Here is a 22,994-nt window from a genome sequence, read left to right as displayed (position 1 = left end):
GGTCCCGAGGGTGGAGGAGGCAGAGTATTCGGCTATTGCGATTTCGGACCATGCTCCGCATTGGGTGGATCTGGAGATGGGGGAGGTGCGGGACCAGCGCCCGCTTTGGCGTCTGGACGTGGGGTTGTTGGCTGAGGAGGTGTGTAGGAGAGTTCGGGGATGTATCGAGAGGTACCTCGGGGTCAATGATACCGGGGAGGTCCAGGTGGGGATGGTGTGGGAGGCTCTGAAGGCAGTGATTAGGGGGGAGCTGATCTCCATCCGAGCCCATAGGGAGAGGGGGGAGAGGAGGGAGAGGGAGAGACTGGTGGAGGAGCTGTTGAGTGTGGATAGGAGGTACGCGGAGGCCCCGGAAGAGGGATTGCTGGGGGAGCGGCGTAGCTTGCAGGCCAAGTTTGATTTATTGACCACCAGAAAGGCGGAGACACACTTTGACACATCTCCGTGCCTGCAAGTGCTCTTCTTTGTTAGTGTTACCTTCCCCTCTGCCTCACTACACGCCTTGACGTCCGGAACATCGGCTACCTTAGTTGCTGGACTGCAAATCCGGTTCCCATTCCCCAGCTAAATTAGTTTAAACCCTCCCAAAGAGTGCTAGAAATCCTCCCTGCCAGGATATTGGTGCCCCTCTGGTTTGGATGCAACCTGTCCTGCTTGTACAGGTCCCACCTTCCCCAGAATGCGCTCCAATTATCCAAATACCTGAAGCCCTCCCTCCTACACCATTCCTGCAGCCACGTGTTCAACTGCACTCTCTCCCTATTCCTAGCCTTGCTATCACGTGGCACCGGCAACAAACCAGAGATGACAACTCTGTCTATCCTGGCTTTTAACTTCCAGCCTAACTCCCTAAACACGTTTATTACATCCACATCCCTTTTCCTACCTACGTCATTGGTACCAATGTGCACCACGACTTCTGGCTGCTCCCCCTCCCCCTTAAGCATCCTGAAGACACGATCCAAGACATCCCTGGTCCTGGCACCCGGGAGGCAACATACCTTCCGGGAGTCTCGCTCGCGACCACAGAATCTCCTATGTATTCCCCTAACCATTGAGTCTCCTATCACTATTGCTTTTCTATTCTCCCCCCTTCCCTTCTGAGCCCCAGAGCCAGACTCAGTGCCAGAGACCTGGCTGCTAGAGCCTTCCCCCGGTCGGTCATCCCCCCCAACAGCATCCAAAATGGTATACTTGTTTTGATGGGGAACAGCCACGAGGGATCCCTGCACTTTCTGCCTGTTCGTTTCCATTCCCATGACTGTAACCCAGCTACTCTTGTCCTGTATCTTGGGTGTGGTTACCTCCCTGTAACTCTTTTCTATTACCCCCTCTGCCTCCCGGATGATCTGAAGTTCATCCAGCTCCAGTTCCCTAACACGGTCTCTGAGGAGCTGGAGTTGGGTGCACTTCCTGCAGGTATTGTCATCGGGGACACCGGTGGTATCCCTCACCACCCACATCCTACAGGAGGAGCATGCAACTGCCCTAGCCTCCATCCCCTCTTACCTTACAGAATACAGCTGCGCTGTGGACCAACTGGAAATCCGCCCTCCGACTCTGCTCCCAGTCAGCTGCACTCTCTGTAAACTCGCAGCTCTCTTCCCGCTCTTTGAGGAAATGTAGGAAATGAAATGAAAGGAGCACCTTACTCCCTCCTCACCTAACTCCCTCAGTCACCAAACTCTCACTATAGCACTCAAATGCACCCAAATTTAGCACTCCCTCAGTCACCAAACTCTCACTGTAGCACTCAAATGCACCCAAATTCAGCACTCCCTCAGTCACCAAACTCTCACTGTAGCACTCAAATGCATCCAAATTCAGCACTCAGTGCAAACAAAATCAGCACTGTTGCTGGCTCACTTTTATACTGTGAATCTAGCCTCTGAAAACTGGCCTAATCCAAAATCCAATTAACTAATTAACAAGCTCCAGCTGCAAGTAGCTACAAGTAGAACCTTTGTTTAAAGCTGATTGAAAATTCACCTTTTTCTAAACCAAACAGCAACTTTCCAGTTAATTAACTAAATAAAAGAAAGACTAGATTTTAGATAAAAATTAACCCTTATTATCCCTCAGTCACCAAACTCTCACTATAGCACTCAAATGCACCCAAATTCAGCACTCAGTGCAAACAATGTTGGTTGAATGCCAACTATGCACAATATTCAATTTGCTAAAAACCACCTAAGAAAAAATAAATTGTCGAGGAAAAAGCAGCAGCATCAGTTCATACCATAAGAGACAAGGCAAAATGTGGGGCGGGATTCTCCGCCCCGCCAGACCAGTTTTCAGGCATGGCGTACCCCCGCTGCCAGCGTGATCCTCCGTCCCTGCAGCCAGCCAATGGGGTTTCCCATTGTGGCCACTCCCATGCCATCAGGAAATCCGTGGCGTGAGTGCACTGCCGGTGAAGCAGAGGAGCCGACGGAGAATACGCCTGTTGTGTTTTTCGCCAGGGTCAAGAACTTAATAATAATAATAATCTTTATTGTCACAAGTAGGCTTACATTAACACTGCAATGTCGCCACATTCTGGTGCCTGTTCGGGTACACAGAGGGAGAATTCAGAATGTCCAATTCACCTAACAGCACGTCTTTTGGGACATGTGGGAGGAAACCGGAGGACCCGGAAGAAACCAACGGAGACATGGGGAGAACGTGTGGACTCCACACAGACAGTGACCCAAGCCAAGAATCGAACCTGGGACCCTGGAGCTGTGAAGCAGTAAAGCTTTGACAAAGGGTCATCTGGACTCAAAACGTTAGCGCTTTTCTCTCCCTACAGATGCTGCCAGATCTGCTGAGATTTTTCAGCATTTTCTCTTTTGGTTTCAGGTTCCAGCGTCCGCAGTAATTTGCTTTTATCCTGATATCTTGATAACTTGCTGTGCGAATTTATCTTGTGGGTGTTTATCATGAAGGCTATGTACATGGTCAGATTCAATCATAATCTTGGATAGAATATTTGCGAGTATACATTTTTATTGTGCTTAACATTGTCTATTGTCTATCTCTGTAGCACGGTTGGAATATCTTTCCAGCCTCTCTCAAAGCCTTCCCCAGTCCTGCAATAATATGGAGATCTTCCTGAAATGTGAATCTCTGCTGTCTTCACATCCAACCTTCAAAACTCTGAGGGACTCAAAATGTAAGTAACTCGGAGCCTGATTGCAATTTTAATTGCAGCAATTACAAATCAAAATCTCCTGCTTCTAAGATGGCAGACATGGTTTGCTGTTAATACCCTGTAAAATATAACTCTTTATCCTTATGTTTGAGGATATTGCTTTCTGCCAGTTTCTGCTGTCTTGAGATTTGCAAATTGGAACCATCATTTCAGCTTGCATCGATTCTAGCCAACTGACTTCCTCTTCCCCCCCACCTTACTCTACAAACCTACATCTGAAATTCTTGTTCGTCACTATTATAGAGTGTTGTGATTATTCATCTTCTGATGTAAATCCATTGCTGATGTCATCAGTAAGTGCTGTGATGTCAGTAGTTGTTGTTGTTACCTATGTAAATTTGTATTTAAACTGTCGTCAGTTCTGATTCTTTTCCGTTACTGTTATTTCGATTTTTAACTAGCTGCTCCCGTTTTTGAGTCTATACTGTATTTTAAACTTTGTTATTTTTATACATTAAAGAAGAATAACTTTCACAACATGTTTTGACTACCTTGTGGTCAGGTTACCACAATCAGGCTGACTGGCAGAAGAGTGGGGATAAAGGGGTCTTTTTCAGGATGGCAGCCGGTGACTAGTGGTGTGCCTCAGGGGTCGGTGTTGGGACCACAACTTTTCACAATATACATTAATGATCTGGAAGAAGGAACAGAAGGCTCTGTTGCTGAGTTTGCAAATGATACAAAGATCAGGGGCGGGATTCTCCCCTACCCGGCGGGGCGGGGGGGTCCCGGCGTAGCGGAGTGGCGCCAACCACTCTGGCGTCGGGCCTCCCCAAACGTGCGGAATTCTCCGCACCTTTAGGGGCCAAGCCCTCACATTGAGGGGCTAGGCCCGCGCCGGAGCGGTTGGCACCACACCAACTGCGGCCAAAACTGGCAACAATGGCCTTTGACGCCCGGCGACGGGGCTGGCCGAAACGCCTTCGCTGGTTCGCGCATGGGGGGTTCTCTTCCGCCTCCGCCATGGTGGTGGCGGCGGCGGAGGAAAAAGAGTGCCCCCACGGCACTGGCCCGCCCGCCGATCGGTGGGCCCCGATCGCGGGCCTGGCCACCGTGGGGACACCCCCCGGGGTCCGATCGCCCTGCGCCCCCTCCCCAGGACCCCGGGGTCCCGCTCGCGCCGCCGATCCCGCCGCCACCAGAGGTGGTTCAAACCATGGCGGCGGGAAAGGCCTTCTAGCGGCGGGACTTCGGCCCATCGCGGGCCGGAGAATCGCCGCAGGGGGCTCACCGATCGGTGGGGCGTGATTCCCGCCCCCGCCAATTCCCGGGTGGCGGAGAATTTCTGCCACGGCGGGGGCGGGATTTTCGGCGGCCCCAGGCGATTCTCCGACCCTGTGGGAGGTCGGAGAATTTCGCCCCTGTAGAGGGACAAGTAGTATTGAGGAAGCAGGGGGGCTGCAGAAGGACTTGGACAAGCTAGGAGAGTGGGCAATGAAGTGGCAGATGGAATACAATGTAGAAAAGTGTGAGGGTATGCACTTTGGAAGGAAGAATGGAGGCATAGGCTATTTTCTAAATAGGGAAAAGGCTTAGGACACCATGGTGCAGAGAATGGGGAGCCTCCAGGACTGGCAGCGACTTATGACCCAGAGACCTCTGAAGCTCACTCCAGCTGCCCCTCCAACCCATGAAGTCCCCCAGGGCCTTATACATAGATACATAGAACATACAGTGCAGAAGGAGGCCATTCTGCCCATCGAGTCTGCTCTGACCCACTTAAGCCCTCACTTCCACCCTATCCCCATAACCCAGGAACCCCTCCTAACCTTTTTTTTTTAGACACTAAGGGCAATTTAGCATGGCCAATCCACCTAACTTGCATGTTTTTCGACTGTGGGAGGAAACCGGAGCAGCCGGAGGAAACCCATGCAGACACGGGGAGAACGTGCAGACTCCGCACAGACAGTGACCCAGCGGGGAAACGAACCTGGGACCCTGGCGCTCTGAAGTCACAGTTCTAGCCACGTGTGCTACCGTGCTGCCCTTATGGGCACTGGCAGGGAGGAAGAAGCGCTGGAGGCCAACCCAGGGCCTGCCGTCAAGGAGACTACAGGGGTCTCCATTTCTTGTGAATGCCTCCCTCCTGACACCGGTGCATCTCAATGGCAGTGGGCAGAACAGGTTGGCATGGCGATGCCAGTGACAGCAGTAAGTCGGCCGGGGCCCCCCAGCTACAGGTCCTCCAGAAAATGTCTGCTAAGGGCATCAAAGGCCACAGGGCATGAAACCAGCAGGCTGCCTGCACCTCTGATGTGCATCCTGGGGTCACACATACACGTCACAGTAGACCACAGAAGATCCATAAGACCATAAGACATAGAAGCAGAATTAGGCCACTCGGCCCATCGAGTGTGCTCCGCCATTCAATCATGGCTGATATTTTTCTCAACTCCATTCTCCCGGCTTCTCCCCTGATCCCCTTATTAATCAGAAACCTATCTATCTCTGTCTTAAACACACTCTATGATTTGGCCTCCACAGCCTTCTGCGGCAAAGAGTTCCACAGATTCACCACCCTCTGGCTGAAGAAATTCCTCTTCATTTCTGTTTTGAAGGATCGTCCCTTTCGTCTGTGATGGTGTCTTCTGGTTCTAGTTTCTCCTACAAGTGGAAACATCCTCTCCACATTCACTCAATCCAGGCCTCGCAGTATCCTGTAAGTTTCAATAAGATTCCCCTTCATCCTTCTAAATTCCAACGAGTACAGGCCCAGAGTCCTCAACTGTTCCTCATACGACAAGCTCTTCATTCCAATGATCATTCTTGTGAACCTCCTCTGGACCCTTTCCAAGGCCAGCACATCCTTCCTTAGATACAGGGCCCAAAACTGCTCACAAGAATCCAAATGGGGTTTGACCAGAGGCTTATACAGCCTCAGAAGTACATCCCTGATCTTGTATTCTAGCCCTCTCAACATGAATGCTAACATTTGCGTTCCTAACTGCCGACTGGGGGAATAGAAAACCATCACAGTGAAATGTTCACTTTTAAAACGTGTCACAACTCATATATGTAAAGCCTGGCACGTTAACCTTCACAGTGGGATTGCCCACACCCTGTTGCCCTCTGCTACCCCCACGCTCCACATCCCCTGGGCACAGTGGTCCAAGATCAAAAGTCCTCAATGCAGACCCAGTTCAGAGGATGGGTGCGAGCGCACTGCCAGCTGAAAGACAGGAGTCAGGCCTTTGCAGCGAGTTAGCATCACTCTCCTGCCTTGTTTGTATGATGACCTGCTGATAGTGCCGACACAGGCCCATCACCCTGGAGTGGTGTTACACAGACCCTCAGAGGGGGGAACAGGGTGGCCATAAATGGGGAAGGGGAGTAGTGGGGTATGTGTGGAGGAATGGGGTGGGAGGAGAATGGGGGGTGATTGGAGGGGATGCGACTGTGGGGAGGGAAATGATGGGTGAGCGGGGGGAGGGGGGGGGGGATTTGAGCTGATGGACACAGTCTCATCCTTGGAGAAGCTGGGGATGATGAGGACCTTCCTGGTCTTCCTGGCATGCCGGACTCTTGCTGCCGCCTGATCTCCATCCTCCTTGACTGCCTCATCCTCCTCAGGCTCGCCCTCCAGACCTCTTGGACTGCCTCACCCTCTTCCTCAGATGAGACCACATGACCCTCCACCCCCTCCTGCTCCTCCACTGCTGTGCCAGATTGTGGCGGACACGGCAGACCACCACAAAGATAGAGACCCTCTGAAGGGTGCACTGCAAGGAACCGCCAGTGCATCAAGGCATCAGAACCACATTTTCAGCAGCCCAATGCACCGCTCAACAACAGCACAGGTGGCAATGTGGACTCTTTATAACAGACCTCTGCCTTGGTCTCAGGCCTCCACACCGGCGCCATCAGCCAGGACCTCAGCGGGTATCCCTTGTCCCCCCTGAACCAACCCGTAATCCTTTGGTGGTCCTCTAAGAAACCGGGGAGTTCTCTCGCTTCGGAGGGGGAGAGGATCGCGAAAGTGGTGCCGCCCTGATTTGGTCAGGAACTGTGATTCTCCGGCCGATCGCCGGCGTTTCCGGCGTTGGCAACTGGAGAATCTAGCCTCTGATTTGTGCCTTGTAGATGTTGGACAGGCTTTGCGGAGTCAGCAGGGGAATTAACTGCCTAGCCTCTGACCTGCTTTTGTAGCCATAGTATTTATATGATTAGTCCAGTTCAGTTTCTGGTCAATGGTAACCGGTGCATTATTGGTAGGCTACTGTTTCCTACGATACAACAGTCGCAATGAAATAGAATCATGGAATCACTGCAGTGCAGAAGGAGGCCATTCAGCCCATTGAGTCTGCAAAGGGTACTCTATCTAAGGTCAGACACCTACCCTATCCCTTTAACCCAATAACCAACCTAACCTAACCTCTAAACTTTTTTGGACACTCAGGGGCAATTGATCATGTCTAATCCACCTAACCTGCTCATCTTTGGACTGTGAAGAAACCGGAGCACCTGGAGGAAACCCACTCAGACACGGGGAGAAAGTGCGAGCTCCACACAGACTGTCACCCGAGACCAGAATTGAACCCAGTTCCCTGGAGCTGTGAGGCAGCAGTGCTAACCACTGTGCCATCGTGCCGCCCCGTAAATACATCAAAAAATACTTTTTAAGAGACCTCCCTGTTCATTTCCTTTGTTCCCATTTTATTTTCTTTTATTATTTTTGGGCCGTGGACCCATAATCAGAATGTGCCTTTAGAACAAAGAACAAAGAAAATTACAGCACAGGAACAGGCCCTTCGGCCCTCCCAGCCTGCGCCGATCCAGATCCTTTATCTAAACCTGTCTCCTATTTTCCAAGGTCTACTTCCTTCTGAAATGAAAATGAAAATCGCTTATTGTCACGAGTAGACTTCAATGAAGTTACTGTGAAAAGCCCCTAGTCGCCACATTCCGGCGCCTGTCCGGGGAGGCTGGTACGGGAATCAAACCGTGCTGCTGGCCTGCTTGGTCTGCTTTTAAAAGCCAGCGATTTAGCCTGGTGAGCTAAACCAGCCCCCTCTGTTGCCGCCCGTTCATATACCTGTCTAGATGCATCTTAAATGATGCTATTGTGCCTTCCTCTACCACCTCCGCTGGTAAAGCGTTCCAGGCACCCACCACCCTCTGTGTAAAAAACTTTCCACGCACATCTCCCTTAAACATTCCCCCTCTCACCTTGAAATCGTGACCCCTTGTAACTGACACCCCCACTCTTGGAAAAAGCCTGTTGCTATCCACCCTGTCCATACCTCTCATAATTTTGTATACCTCAATCAGGTCCCCCCTCAACCTCCGTCTTTCCAACGAAAACAATCCTAATCTACTCAACCTCTCTTCATAGCTAGCACCCTCCATACCAGGCAACATCCTGGTGAACCTCCTCTGCATCCTCTCCAAAGCATCCACATCCTTCTGGTAATGTGGCGACCAGAACTGCACGCAGTATTCCAAATGTGACCTAACCAAAGTCCTATATAGCTGTAACATGACCTGCCTACTCTTGTACTCAATACCCCGTCCGATGAAGGCAAGCATGCTGTATGCCTTCTTGACCACTCTATCAACCTGCTTTGCCACCTTCAGGGTACAATGGACCTGAACTCCCAGATCTCTCTGTACATCAATTTTCCTCAGGACCCTTCCATTGACCATATAGTCCGCTCTTGAATTTGATCTTCCAAAATGCATCACCTCGCATTTGCCTGGATTGAACTCCATCTGCCATTTCTCTTCCCAACTCTCCAATCTATCTATATTTTGTTGTATTCTCTGACAGTCCTCCTCGCTATCTGCAACTCCACCAATCTTAGTATCATCTGCAAACTTGCTAATCAGACCACCTATACCTTCCTCCAGGTCATTTATGTAGATCACAAACAACAGTGGTCCGAGCACGGATCCCTGTGGAACACCACTAGTCACCCTTCTCCATTTTGAGACACTCCCTTCCACCACTACTCTCTGTCTCCTGTTGCCCAGCCAGTTCTTTATCCATCTAGCTAGTACACCCTGATCCCCATACGACCACTTTTTCCATCAACCTGCCATGGGAAACCTTATCAAACGCCTTACTAAAGTCCATGTATATGATATCTACAGCCCTTCCCTCATCAATTAACTTTGTCACTTCCTCAAAGAATTCTATTAGGTTTGTAAGACATGACCTTCCGTGCACAAAACCATGCTGCCTATCCCTGATAAGTCTATTTTCTTCCATATGTGAATAGATCCTATCCCTCAATATCTTCTCCAACAGTTTACCTACCATTGACGTCAAGCTCACAGGTCTGTAATTCCCTGGATTTTCCCTGCTACCCTTCTTAAACAAAGGGACAACATTAGCAATTCTCCAGTCCTCCAGGACCTCACTCGTGCTCAAGGATGCTGCAAAGATATCTGTGAAGGCCCCAGCTATTTTGACCCTCGCTTCCCTCAGTAACCTGTGATAGGTCCCATCCGGTCCTGGGGACTTGTCCACCTTAATGTCTTTTAGAATACCCAAAACGTCCCCTTTCCGTATGACGACTTGACCTAGCGTATTTAAACATCCATCCCTAGCCTCAACATCCGTCTTGTCCCTCTCCTTTGTGAATACCGATGCAAAGTACTCATTAAGAATCTCACCCATTTCCTCCGAGTCCACGCATAAATTCCCTCTTTTGTCTTTGAGTGGGCCAATCCTTTCTCTAGTTACCCTCTTGCTCCTTATATACGAATAAAAGGCTTTGGGATTTTCCTTAATCCTGTTAGCCAAAGATATTTCATGACCCCTTTTAGCCCTTTTTATTGCGCGTTTGAGATTTGTCCTACTTTCCCGATATTCCTCCAAAGCTTCATCAGTTTTGAGTCGCCTCGATCTTACATATGCTTCCTTTTTCATCTTAGCTAGTCTCACAATTTCACCCGTCATCCATGGTTACCTAATCTTGCCATTTCTATCTCTCATTTTCACATCAACATGTCTGTCCTGCACTCTAATCAACCTTTCCTTAAAAGACTCCCACATTTCAAATGTGGATTTACCCTTAAACAGCTGCTCCCAAACCACATTTCCTAGCTCCTGCCGAATTTTGTTATACTCTGCCTTTCCCCAATTTAGCACTCTTCCTTTCGGACCACTCTTGTCCTTGTCCATGAGTATTCTAAAACTTACGGAATTGTGATCGCTATTCCCAAAGTAATCACCGACTGAAACATCAACCACCTGGTCGGGATTATTCCCCAACACCAGGTCCAGTATGGCCCCTTCCCGAGTTGGACTATTTACATACTGCTCTAAAAAACTCTCCTGGATGCTCCTTACAAACTCTGCTCCATCTACGCCTCCAACACTACACGAATCCCATTCGATGTTGGGAAGTTAAAATCTCCCATCACAACCACCCTATTGCTCCTACGTTTTTCTATAATCTGTCTGCATATTTGTACCTCTACATCATGCTCACTTTTGGGAGGCCTGTAGTAAAGTCCCAACAATGTTACTGCACCCTTCCTATTTCTTAGCTCCACCCATATTGCCTCAGTGCTCGAATCCTCTATCGTGCCCTCCTTAATTACAGCTGTGATATCATCTCTGACGAGTAATGCAACTCCTCCACCCCTTCTACCTCCCTCTCTATCCCTCCTGAAGCATCTATACCCTGGGATATTCAGTTGCCAGTCCTGCCCTTCCCTCAACCAAGTCTCAGTAATACCAATAACATCGTATTCCCAGGTACTGATCCAAGCCCTAAGTTCATCTGCCTTACCTGCTACACTTCTCGCATTAAAAAAAATGCACGACAGACCACCTGTCCCTTTGCGTTCATCATCTCTTCCCTGTTGACTCTTCCCCTTAGTCACATGGAGTTTATTATCTCGTACCTTACTGGCTTTAATTGCTGCTTCTTTACTGACCTCTAACTTCCTAATCTGGTTCCTATCCCCCTGCCACATTAGTTTAAAACCTCCCCAACAGTGTTAGCAAAAGCACCCCTAGAACATTGGTTCCAGTCCTGCCCAGTTGTAGACCATCCGGTTTTTAATGGTCCCACCGCCCCCAGAACCAGTTCCAATGTCCCAAAAATCTGAACCCCTCCCTCCTGCACCATCTCTCAAGCCACGTAGTCATACTGACTATTCTTGAATTTCTACTCTGACTGTCCCGTGGCACTGGTAGCAATCCTGAGATTACTACCTTTGAGGTCCTACTTTTTAACTTATCTCCTAACTCCCTAAATTCTGATTGTAGGACCTCATCCTTTTTTTTTACCTATATCGTTGGTGCCTATATGCATCATGGCAACTGGCTGTTCACCCTCCCCCTTCAGTATGTCCTGCAACCGATCGGAGACATCCCTGACCCGAGCACCCAGGAGGCAACATACCATTCGGGAGTCTCGTTTTCGACCACAGAAACACCTGTCTACTCCCCTTACAATTGAATCCCCTATGACTATAGCCCTGCCAGTCTTTTTCCCGCCCTTCTGTGCAGCAGAGCCAGCCACGGTGCCATGAGCCTGGCTACTACTGCCTTCCTCTGGTGAGTCATCTCCCCCAACAGTATCCAAAACGGTATACCTGTTTTGGAGGGAGATGACCGCAGGGGACACCTGCACTGCCTTCCTGCTCTTTCTCTGCCTTTTGGTCACCCATTCCCTGTCTCCCTCACCAATCCTAATCTGCGGTGTGACCAACTCACTGAACGTGATATCCGCGATCTCCTCAGCATCGCGGATGCTCCAAAGTGAGTCCACCCGCAACTCCAGAGCCGTCATGCGGTCAAACAGGCGCTGCAGCTGGACACACTTCGCGCACATGAAGGAGTCGGGGACATCGGCTGCGTCCCTAAACTCCCACATTGAGCACGAGGAGCATAACACGGGTCTGGGATCTCCTGCCATTTTTACCCTTTACCTTAACTGACTACAAGCTATACTATCAAATAATTAATAAGTGAAAGGAACAAAGATTTTACTTACCAACCACAATACTTACCAACACACGAAGAGTTAAATTTCTCCCAGCTGCTGCTAATTGGAGCACTTTCCTTACCAGCCAATCAGATCTCTGCTTTGCTGTGATGTCGCTCTTCCAGGTAAGTTTTTAAAGTTTTAAAGAGGTAAACTTACCTTCGAAGTCTCGCCCCTGTCTCTCCGCGCTCGTTAATGAAGTCTCGCCCCTGTCTCTCCGCGCTCTTTAATGAAGTCTCGCCCCTGTCTCTCTTCCCTTTAGTGAAGTCTGGCCCCTGTCTCTCCGCGCTCTTTAATGAAATCTCGCCCCTGTCTCTCTTCCCTTTAATGATGCCTCGCCCCTATCTCTCCGCTCTTTAATGAAGTCTCGCCCCTGTCTCTCCGCTCTTTAATGAAGTCTCGCCCCTGTCTCTCTCCGCTCTTTAATGAAGCCTCGCCCCTGTCTCTCCGCGCTCTTTAATGAAGTCTCACCCCTGTCTCTCCGCTCTTTAATGAAGTCTCGCCCCTGTCTCTCCGCTCTTTAATGAAGTCTCGCCCCATCTCTCCGCGCTCTTTAATGAAGTCTCGCCCCATCTCTCCGCGCTCTTTAATGAAGCATCGCCCCTGTCTCTCCGCGCTCTTTAAGCAAAGGACTCAAGCTGAAGCAATCTGCTTGGCAGGACATTGTGTTCCCAGGTCTTGTTTTGGAAAGGAGAAACAGACTCGTTGGCACTGAGTGATTCTTGGGAACCAGCTTTGGAGGTCGATGGTTCGATCCAACCAGTGAGTTGGCATGGGATAGTGTCCTGCCTTACAACAGTCAGCGATTGGATTTGAGTGATGCTTTCTGAGAGAGCTGGGCAGAAGTGATTAGACCTGGAAGGAGAAGGAACACATTCCATCTCTTTCCCTTATGCTAAAAGAACTGCTTTATTGCCTGGCACATCTTTGTTGTAAACTTGAAATGATCCTGAATCTACAGAAAAGGTAGACAATCTTGCCAGAAGTCTCTGGACCCTCGAAGGAAGAGGAGCTGTGTTTCTCCCTCTCTCTGCTGCCGGTTACCTGCTGTCTCAGTGAGTCTGCAGTGGCGATCATTACAAACTGAAGGAAAAGAGTGTAACCGACTGAAGGCCTAACCTTGAGAAAGAAACTAACTGGAAGACACCCATCTAAATCAAAGATCCTTTAATTTATTATATTTTCTTTACCTGTCAATCACCCTTTTCCCTCTGTGTGTTGCGTGTGTGTGCAGAGCGAGGGTTGTTAGAAAGGGAGGGTTGAGAAAGGGATGTTAGATAGTCAGTTACATTTCTCTACCAGTTTAATTAGAATACTGTACATAACAAAAGGTCGCTTGTGTTAAAGTCACATACCTGGTGACTGTAGTTTATTGGGCTCAGCCAAGATCCTCAGGTACTTTAAAATAATATCTAATTTCACTTGTGTTGCAACTCCGAATCAAGTGGGGCTGGAATTGACTGTGCTATGAATTGACTAGCCCAGGAGATTGTGGCATAATCCGTTGGCTGCAAAACGCTGAATGACTTCCGATGGTTGTGAAAAGTGTTCTAGAAATGCAAATTGTTCTTTTTGTTTATAAACTATTTTCTACCGTTAAAGAGCCTTAGCCTATTTTATTAAGGGAAAGATCTGCATAAATGCAAGTGATTCTTGTATTTATTTTCAAAAAATGCTCACAGTCTTTTAATCAAATTAACAGCCATTTTTGTGAAGGAATCTAGCAAAGACCGGCAATTTTTACAAGTTTTTCCCGTTGTTGCTTTGGCCAGCAATATAAAGAGGTTCAGTGAGCTCTCTCTTCAGTTTTAATGTAGCATGTCTCTTTCAGATGCTTACAGATCCATAATGCTTTCATAGCGTCATAGACTCATAAAGGTTTACAGCATGCAATAGGCCCTTCGGCCCAACTTGTCCATGACACACAGTTTTTACTGCTAAGCTAGTCCCAGTTGCCCACATTTGGCCCATATCCCTCTCTTCCCAGCTTTCCCATATAACTGTCTAAATGCTTTTTAAAAGACAAAATTATACCCGCCTCTACTACTGCCTCGGCAGCTTGTTCCAGACACTCATCATCCTCTGTGTGATTTTGAACATTAACTTTTTTCTTTTTATTTTAATGGATCACTGATGTTTATTAATTTCACTAAATAGCCAAGATCAGACTGTGCAGCTGTGCTACAAACCCAATCTACTATTGGATTTGTAGCAGTCATCTATGTTCTTCACCACAGTGTATAAAGCAACCATTTATATGATTTACTCTCACCACTGAACAGACTGTTTGCATCCTATTTGACCTTGGGCTGAGCTTCCATCCTTATATCCTTTCACTCATCAAGGCCCAGGCTTACATTTTGTAATATCGCGTAACTCCACACTTGCATCAACACATTTGCTGCTGAAACCCTCATTCATGAATTTGTTACCTTTAGACTCAATTATTTTGATGTTTCCCTCTGACCTTTCACCCTCAATAAATGTAATTTCATCCAAAACTCTGTTGCCCATGTCCTAACTCACATCAAGTCCGCATTCGTCTGCATTGGTACACGGCCTACCAACTCAAGATTTTAAATTTCTCATCCTCATGTTCAAATCATTATCTTATCTATCTACGGTCTACAACCCCTCCAAGACCTTTGCACTTTGCTAATTCTGGCTTCTGGTGCATCCATATTTTCTTTGCCTTCCCATTACTGGCTGTGCCTTGGCCCTAAGCTTTGAAATTCCCTCTTCGACCCCTACTTGCTACCTCTTTCCTTGTGTTGATTAAAAAGTGTGTTGATTACAATCCTGTGAAGCCTGTTAATGTTAAAGGTGGCTTGTGACTGCATCAACATTGTTTTTAAAGCACTCAGGATTTTACCAGCCATTAATCCTCTCATAGTTTATTTTTGGTTGGTCGCATGTACGTCCCTCCATATTTGTTACAGACTCATCAATGTGCTTACAGATGCAGCCAAGGCAATGAGGAATGTCCTATCTTACTATCAGAAGATTCAACCCTCCAACGGCTGTCTTTCAGACACAAACTATCTGCTGTTGGTTCCACTGGTGCAGGTCTCCATAGCAACTACTCCTCGAAACACAACGCTCAGTTTGCTTAGCACCCTTTTGGTTGAAGAATATTTAACATTGATGGAGTGGTGGGAATGGTACTCGAAGGTCCAGGCTAACCAGGTATGTTGAAGGGGAATAAAAATTAATTTATAAATTCACATTAGAATAAGACATCTTTAATGCTGAAAGTAAGTAAAACCAATTATGACATCTTTGCTCAGGAAGATTGCAGACATTGTTTGTACTGAGTGCTGAATTTGGGTGCATTTGAGTGCTATAGTGAGAGTTTGGTGAGTGAGGGAGTTAGGTGAGGAGGGAGTAAGGTGCACTTTTCATTTCCTACATTTCCTCAAAGAGCTTGAAGGGAGCCGGGAGTTTACAGAGAGTGCAGCTGACTAGGAGCAGAGTCGGAGAGCAGAGTTACAGTTGGTCCACAGGGCAGCTATATTCTGTAAGGTAAGATGGGATGAAGGCTAGGGCAGTTGCATGCTCCTCCTGTGGGATGTGGGTGGTGAGGGATACCACCGGTGTCGCCGCTGACTATACCTGTGGGAAGTGCACCCAACGCCAGCTCCTCAGAGATCGTGTGAGGGTGGATCATCCGGGAGGCAGAGGGGGTAATAGAGAAGAGTTACAGGGAGGTAGCCACACCCAAGGTACAGGACAAGAGTAGGTGGGTTACAGTCAGGGGAAAGAAAACGAACGGGCAGACAGTGCAGGGATCCCTCGTGGCCGTTCCCCTTCAAAACAAGTATACTGTTTTTGATGCTGTTGTGGGGGGATGACCTACTGGGGGAAGGCACTCGTGGCCAGGTCTCTGGCACTGAGTCTGGCTCTGGGGCTCAGAAGGGAAGGGGAGAGAATAGAAAAGCAATAGTGATAGGAGACTCAATGTTTTTTTTTATAAATTTAGATTACCCAATTATTTTTTCCAATTAAGGGGCAATTTAGCGTGGCCAATCCACCTACTCTGCACATTTTTGGGTTGTGGGGGTGAAACCCACGCAGACACGGGGAGAATGTGCAAACTCCACACGGACAGTGACCCAGAGCCGGGATCGAACCTGGGACCTCAGCGCCGTGAGGCAGCTGTGCGAACCACTAGGCCACTGTGCTGCCCTGGAGCCTCAATGGTTAGGGGAATAGACAGGAGATTCTGTGGTCGCCAACGAGACTCCCGGAATATATGTTGCCTACCGGGTGCCAGAGCCAGGGATGTCTCGGATCGAGTCTACAGGATTCTTTAGGGGGAGGGGGAGCAACCAGAAGTCATATTCACTAGAGAGAGGAAGTGTGTTGCCCATGAGAACAGTGTGAACCAGATTAATAGACTTGAACAGGTTGATATTAAGAAGGAGGATGTGCTGGAAATTTTGAAAAGCATCAGGATAGATAGGTCCCCTGGGCCTGACGGGATATACCCAAGGTTACTATGGGAAGCGAGGGAGGAGATTGCTGCACCGTTGGCCATGATCTTTGCGTCCTCACTCTCCATTGGAGTAGTACCGGATAATTGGAGGGAGGGAAATGCCTGGGAATTACAGACCCATCAATCTTATGTCTCTGGTGAGCAAAATATTGGAAATGATTCTGAGAGACAGGATTTATGATTATTTAGAAAAACATAGTTTGATTAAAGATAGTCAGCATGGCTTTGTGAGGGGCAGGTCATGCCTCACAAGCCTCATTGAATTCTTTGAGGATGTGACGTGACACATTGATGAAGGTCGGGCAATGGATTTGATGTATATGGATTTCAGTAAGGCATTTGATAAGGTTCCCCATGGTAGGCTCATTCAGAAAGTTAGGGATGGGATACCGGGATATTTAGCTGTCTAGATACATAATTGGCTGGCCGAAAGAAGACAGCGAGTGGAAGTGGATGGAAAGTATTCCGCCTGGAGGTCGGTGACCAACGGTGTCCCGCAGGATCTGTTCTGCGACCTCTGCTCTTTGTGGTTTTAATAAATGACTTGGATGAGGAAGTGGAAGGGTGGGTTAGTAAGTTTGCCAATGGAACGAAGGTTAGGGGAGTTGTAGATAGTGTTGAGGGTTGTTGCAGGTTACAACAGGACATTGACAGGATGCAGAGCTGGGCTGAGAAGTGGCAGATGGAGTTCAACCTTGATAAATGTGAAGTGATTCATATTGGAAGGTCGAATTTGAATGCTGAATACAAGATTCTTGGAAGTGTGGAGGAACAGAGGGATCTTGGGGTCCACATAACTAGATCCTTCAAAGTTGCCACCCAGGTTGATAGGGTTGTTAAGAAGGGGTACGGTGTGTTCGCTTTCATTAACAGGGGGATTGAGTTTAAGAGCCGTGAGGTTTTGCTGCAGCTTTATAAAACCCTAGTTAGACCATACTTGGAATATTGTGTCCAGTTCTGGTCGCCTCATTATAGGAAGGATGTGGATGCTTTGGAGAGGGTACAGAGGAGATTTAGCAGGATGCTGCCTGGACTGGAGGGCATGTCTAATGAAGAAAGGTTGAGAGAGCGAGGGTTTTTCTCACTGGAGCGAAGAAGGCAAAGAGGTGACTTGATAGAGGTGTACAAGGTGATGAGAGGCATGGATAGAGTGGATAGCCAGCGACTTTTCCCCGGGGTGGAAATGGCTGTCACGAGGGGACATAATTTTAAGGTGATTGGAGGAAGGTGTCGGGGAGATGTCAGAGGTAGGTTCTTTACACAGAGAGTGGTGGCTGTGTGGAATGCACTGCCAGCAGAGGTGGTGGAGTCAGAGTCATTAGGGACATTTAAGCGACTCTTAGACAGGCACATGGCCAGCAATAAATTGAAGGGGTGTAGGTTAGGTTGATCTTTGATTAGGATAAATGGGCGGCACAAAATTGTGGGCTGAAGGCCTGTACTGTGCTGTACTGTTCTATGTTCTAATATCACCATATATTCAGCACTTTAATAAGAGAAATTAGGAAATAAGGAGTAATGCCAGTTTTTGAATAAGAACTATCTTGTATTGCAGCCTTTTTTGGGACCAAAATGCTGTAGAGATTAAAATATTTACTTCACATTTCCTGCAGTTATATAATTTTGTTATAACATTACTTGCACTCAGATCCCAGTCCCCAGCTCTTAATAACATGGAATTTCCAAAATGCTATCTTTTTAGATGAAAATGGAAATAGGAGTTGGTCATTCAGATCTTCAAGCTTGTTCTTCCTTTCAGGTCGATCATGGCTAATCTCTACAATAATACATTGCATTTATGTAGTGCCTTTAACATAATGAAATATTCCAAGATTTTTCACAGGAACACAATGAGACAAAAAAATTGATATTAAATCAAACAAAGAGGCATTAAGAGAATCATAGAATCCCTTTGGTGCAGAAGGAGACCCTACAAAAGAGCATCCTACCTAAGTGCAATCCCCAGCCCTATCCCCACCTAACCTTTGGACAATAAGAGGCAATTTAGAATGACCAATCCATTAACTTGCACATCATTGGACAGTTCAAAATTTTGTCTGGATGAGATCAGTACTGTCAGATTTCTCACACTGTGCTAGTATCAGATATTGGGCAAGTTCTAACGGAAACATTTCTAAGTGTGGTAATAAGTGGGAACAGCAGGCTGTTTCCCGAAGGCCAACCCGGCAAGGCTGTCACCGGTAATGTGGTGAATCACAGTAGCGTAATTCACACTGTTATTACATATGATGTACTATGTCTGTGTAAGCTCGGCACACGAGCAGTTGCGCGGCTCTGCCCCGAGGGGGAGATGTACTGGGAGTGTACGGGAGTTTGTACTGGGCTCCACCCTTGGCTCCGCCCATGGCTCCTCCCACCAACTGGTTGTATAACAATGTTGCCTGGGAGGCAGTGGCAACGTCCGGCAGCTCGGAGAGTGTCACCAGGAGTACTGGCACCCAGTGCCGCAAAAAGCTCAACAACCTCTACCAGGCTGCACAAGTGATTTGGCACCAGCCCCCTGGCACCAGTCCCGCCTGCCACCCTCCGACGACCTTGCGGTTGGCACCACACCACCGCCCCCCAACCTTACCATGCCTGTGCCCCAGCACATCACTTGCACACCCAGCGGCAGTGCCCATGCCTGTACCTCGCTATGCAATACATGAAGCGTGTGGCTCGCAGTGCCTCTCTCTCAACAGGAGTTGACGAGACAGAGCACAGACGGCGGCATGGTGCCAGACATCAGAGACCTTACCCCCTATGAAGAAACAGGCCCTGTAGGTTGGCTGAGGACAGATCGGTCATGACGTCGTGATTGGCCTGCCCTCCACCCAGATGACGTGTGTGGTTCATGCCAGACATAATGATCCTTCCCTCCCACTGACCTCATGTCCACTCTCCCGCAGGATCTCCAATCCGATGGTACCAGCCCACCCGGACGACCCACCCCCCCTTTCCATGAGAACACCTCGGAGGAGAGCTCCGAGGCTGCCACCGTTGAGGTGTCACAGTTAACATCCCCACCCTCCACCAGTGCAGAGACACACCTTGGTGGGCAAAAGTAGTGGATAGGCTGCTGGAGCACAATCTGGTGAGCAACATACAGTTGCTGATGCACATTGGGTGGAGGCAGGAACATCCAGGGGGGACAGCAGTAGGAGGTGTGCTGGTCCCTAGGACCAGCAGAGATGCTGAGCCTCTGGACCAGATTAGCCTTGAGCTGAACCAGACATTAGGCTGTGGCCGTGATATTCAGAGGGGGATGTCAGCGACACTCCAGCGGGTCCATACCCGATTGGAGGAGTCCTAAAGGCTATGGACACAGAGGATGGCACTGCAATGTGAGGCACATTGCTCGGGTGGCGACTGCAGTGGAGAGCCTTGAGCACAACGTCAGCACCATGAGTGCTGGTGTCCAAGGTGTGGCTTAGTTCGTGATGGCCTGGACTACATGTCCCAGTTGCTGGGTGACATATCCCTGACGCAGGTAGACCTTGCTGAGGCACTGCGGAGCATGTCACAGTCTCAGGTGATCATTGCCAATGTGCTCCGGAGCGTTTCCCAGTGGTTGGGGGCTGTGTCCCAATCACAAATGAACCTTCCCAGACCACTGCGGGGTATGTCCCAGACTCAGATGGACATCAGCAAGATATTACAGAGCGTGACCGGGTCACAGAGGGGCATCCCTGAGGGCATTGACATCATGGCGCAGACAGTGGGAAATGAAAAAAAAAATGAAATGAAAATCACTTGTTGTCACAAGTAGGCTTCAAATGAAGTTACTGTGTAAAGCCCCTAGTCGCCACTTTCCGGCGCCTGTTCGGGGAAGCTGGTATGGGAAGCTACCAGGGCTGGCAGAGCCAGATGACACAGGGGCCCCTGGAGCTTAATTCAGCTGCCCCTCCTCCCAAGGTGACCCCCAGAGCCCAAACACCACAGGGCGCAGTACGCAGCTGGCTGCCTCCACCTCTAATGTGCATTCCGTGAACATACCTAGACATAGTAACAGAGCATGGAAGGCTACGACAATTGAGGATCACTGAAACGGCATTGGGAGGCAGCACCATCGGTATCTAGGGACAGTTAGGGTCATGATTATGTACTATTAAAACATGTTACACCTGAGACATGCGAAGCCTCTGTCACGTTATTCCGGACTGTGGGCCGGCCTGCAACTCCCTCCCCGTTTGTCCTCCGCCCCCCTGGCCCCAGACCCCGTGCGCGGTGGTCCTGGGTTTGCCCCCCTTCCCGAGGCATACTCTTTGCTCATGGGTGTGAGGGCACTGACATCAGAAGGACACGAGTCAGGCCATGACATAGATTGAGGAGCAGCAGAGCCCAGCTCACAGCGGGTTATCATCACCCTCCTGACTTTTATATTGACCCGGTGACAGTGCCTACACAGGCCCAGCACCTAGGAGTGATGTAACACCTACCGGGGGCGGGGGGGGGGGGTCTGGCAAGACCACATGTTCTTCCTCCTCCAACTCCAGCATGTCGCCCCGCTGCTGTACCCGGATGTGGAGGGCCCAGCAAACCACCACAAAGTGGGCAACCCTCTGTGGGGGTGTACTGCAGTGTACTGCCAGAGCAGTTGGTTGAGGCATCAGAACCGCATTTTAAGCAGTCCGATGCACCGCTCAATGACAGCTTGAGGCGCGTTATACCGGGTCTCCGCATCGGTTACGGCCTCCGTACTGGCATCATTAGCCATATCCTAAGCCATACCTCTTATCCCCCAAGAGCTACCTGGTCACCCTGGGGTGTCCCTCGGAGAGGCTGGGGATCTCCGACTGCCCCCGAATGTAGCTGTTGTGTACACTCCCTGGGAACATGCACACACTTGCATGATCTTCTGGTGGTGGTCGCACACAAGTTGGCCGGTCAGGGAGTGGAACACCTTCCTGTTAATGAAGGGTGCTCCCAGACCGCCCGGTGCATGCAAGATGACATGTATGCCATCTGTTAACCCCTGGACCTGGGGCATCCTTGCGATGGTGGGCATCTTGAAGGTCAAAGTTTATATAGTCAGCTGCACGGGAAAATAGGGCATCCGTACACGGACTGTTAGTTGGGAAATGCCACACTAACTCGCTTGAGCCCTGGAATGAACCCAAGGATAGATGTTCAGGGCTTCGGGGACCTTCACGGCCACTGGGAGATGATTTCCTCCTCCAAGTGGTGCCAAGTACACAAGGTCATGGCACAGGTGCCGTACCGTCCTGTGGCGCATGCTGGCCGACATCTGTTTGAAGGACCAGCGACACCTATACATTTTGGGCCGTCGCTGGCCACCCCCTCTGGGTCACTCCCTGGCCTGATGGGTAGCTGGGTGCTTTGGGTGTGGGGCGGGCCCCTGCACATGGTACGCCTCCTCAAGCCTCTGTTGATGCTGCTGCCGCCACCTTCTCTGGCGACTGGCTGCTTGAACTGCCAACTCTACCGCAAGAGTAGCTACTGTGGGGTGTGCAATATCATCCATATCTGTAAGGAATTGGAGAGAGTGTGAGACTGACGATCAGTTGTAAATTGATAAGATATAGGAGCAGAATTAGGCAATTTGGCACATAGAATCTGCTCCGCCATTCGATCCTGGCTGATCACATCCTGGCCTTAACTCCACCATCCTGCCCGTTCTCCATAATACTTCAACCCATTCTTCTAATTGAGGTATCTTCTATACCTCAATTAGATCTCCCTCATTTTTCTAAATTCTTATGGCTTCCACCCCAGGACCCTCAAGTCCACCAGGCCTCTCCCACCCTTACATTCCCTGCTGTCTCTCAGGGTGCCATTCAAGGGTCCACTTGTGCTGGGCGATCCTGCCCTGCACACGCACCCCCAGCTACAACAGGAGGCACTGGGCATCGGACCCCAGCCCCCAGAGCTCCGCCGGGAACGGCCTCTCCGACCCACACTCCCACCTTCTGGTCATGGGGGTATCCCCACTGCTGCGGCCCAGCTGTATTGTTAGCTGCTGCCGTTGCGGTTGTCCAGCTCCAGTGTTCAGGAAAAGTGTCTAAGCTGCAAAGTCTGGGCGGCATGGTAGCACAGTGGTTAGCACTGTTACTTCATAGCGCGAGGGTCCCAGATTCGATTACCAGCTTGGGTCACTGTCCGTGCGGAGTCTGCACGTTCTCCCCGTGTCTGCGTGGGTTTCCTCCGGGTGCTCCGGTTTCCTCCCACAAGTCCTGAAAAATGTGCTGTTCAGTCATTAGGACATTCTGAATTCTCCCTCTGTGTATCCGAATAGGCACCGGAGTGTGGAATCTAGGGGCTTTTTACAGTAACTTCATTGCATTGTTAATGTAAGCCTACTTGTGACAATAAAGATTATTTAGGATAGGGAGTCCTTCCCGTT

The 22,994-nt window shown here is 49.3% G+C and overlaps 1 protein-coding gene across 6 annotated transcripts in view; it reads left to right on the top strand.

Annotated features, from left to right (window-relative positions):
- Positions 1-22,994, top strand: part of LOC119975199 — a 109,853-nt gene that overhangs the window by 36,433 nt on the left and 50,426 nt on the right. For all 6 annotated transcript variants that reach the window (XR_005462678.1, XM_038814810.1, XM_038814811.1 and 3 more), the window contains 2 exons: positions 3,026-3,154; positions 15,095-15,321. Coding sequence is in view for 5 of the 6 variants with exons in the window: in XM_038814810.1 (XP_038670738.1) it covers positions 3,026-3,154; positions 15,095-15,321 (356 nt within the window). In the remaining variant the exon portion in view is untranslated. The remainder of the gene's footprint in view (positions 1-3,025; positions 3,155-15,094; positions 15,322-22,994) is intronic.

The sequence above is a fragment of the Scyliorhinus canicula genome, chromosome 12 (assembly GCF_902713615.1).
Source record: "Scyliorhinus canicula chromosome 12, sScyCan1.1, whole genome shotgun sequence".
NCBI lineage: Eukaryota > Metazoa > Chordata > Chondrichthyes > Carcharhiniformes > Scyliorhinidae > Scyliorhinus > Scyliorhinus canicula.
This window is presented reverse-complemented; position numbering and strand designations above follow the sequence as displayed.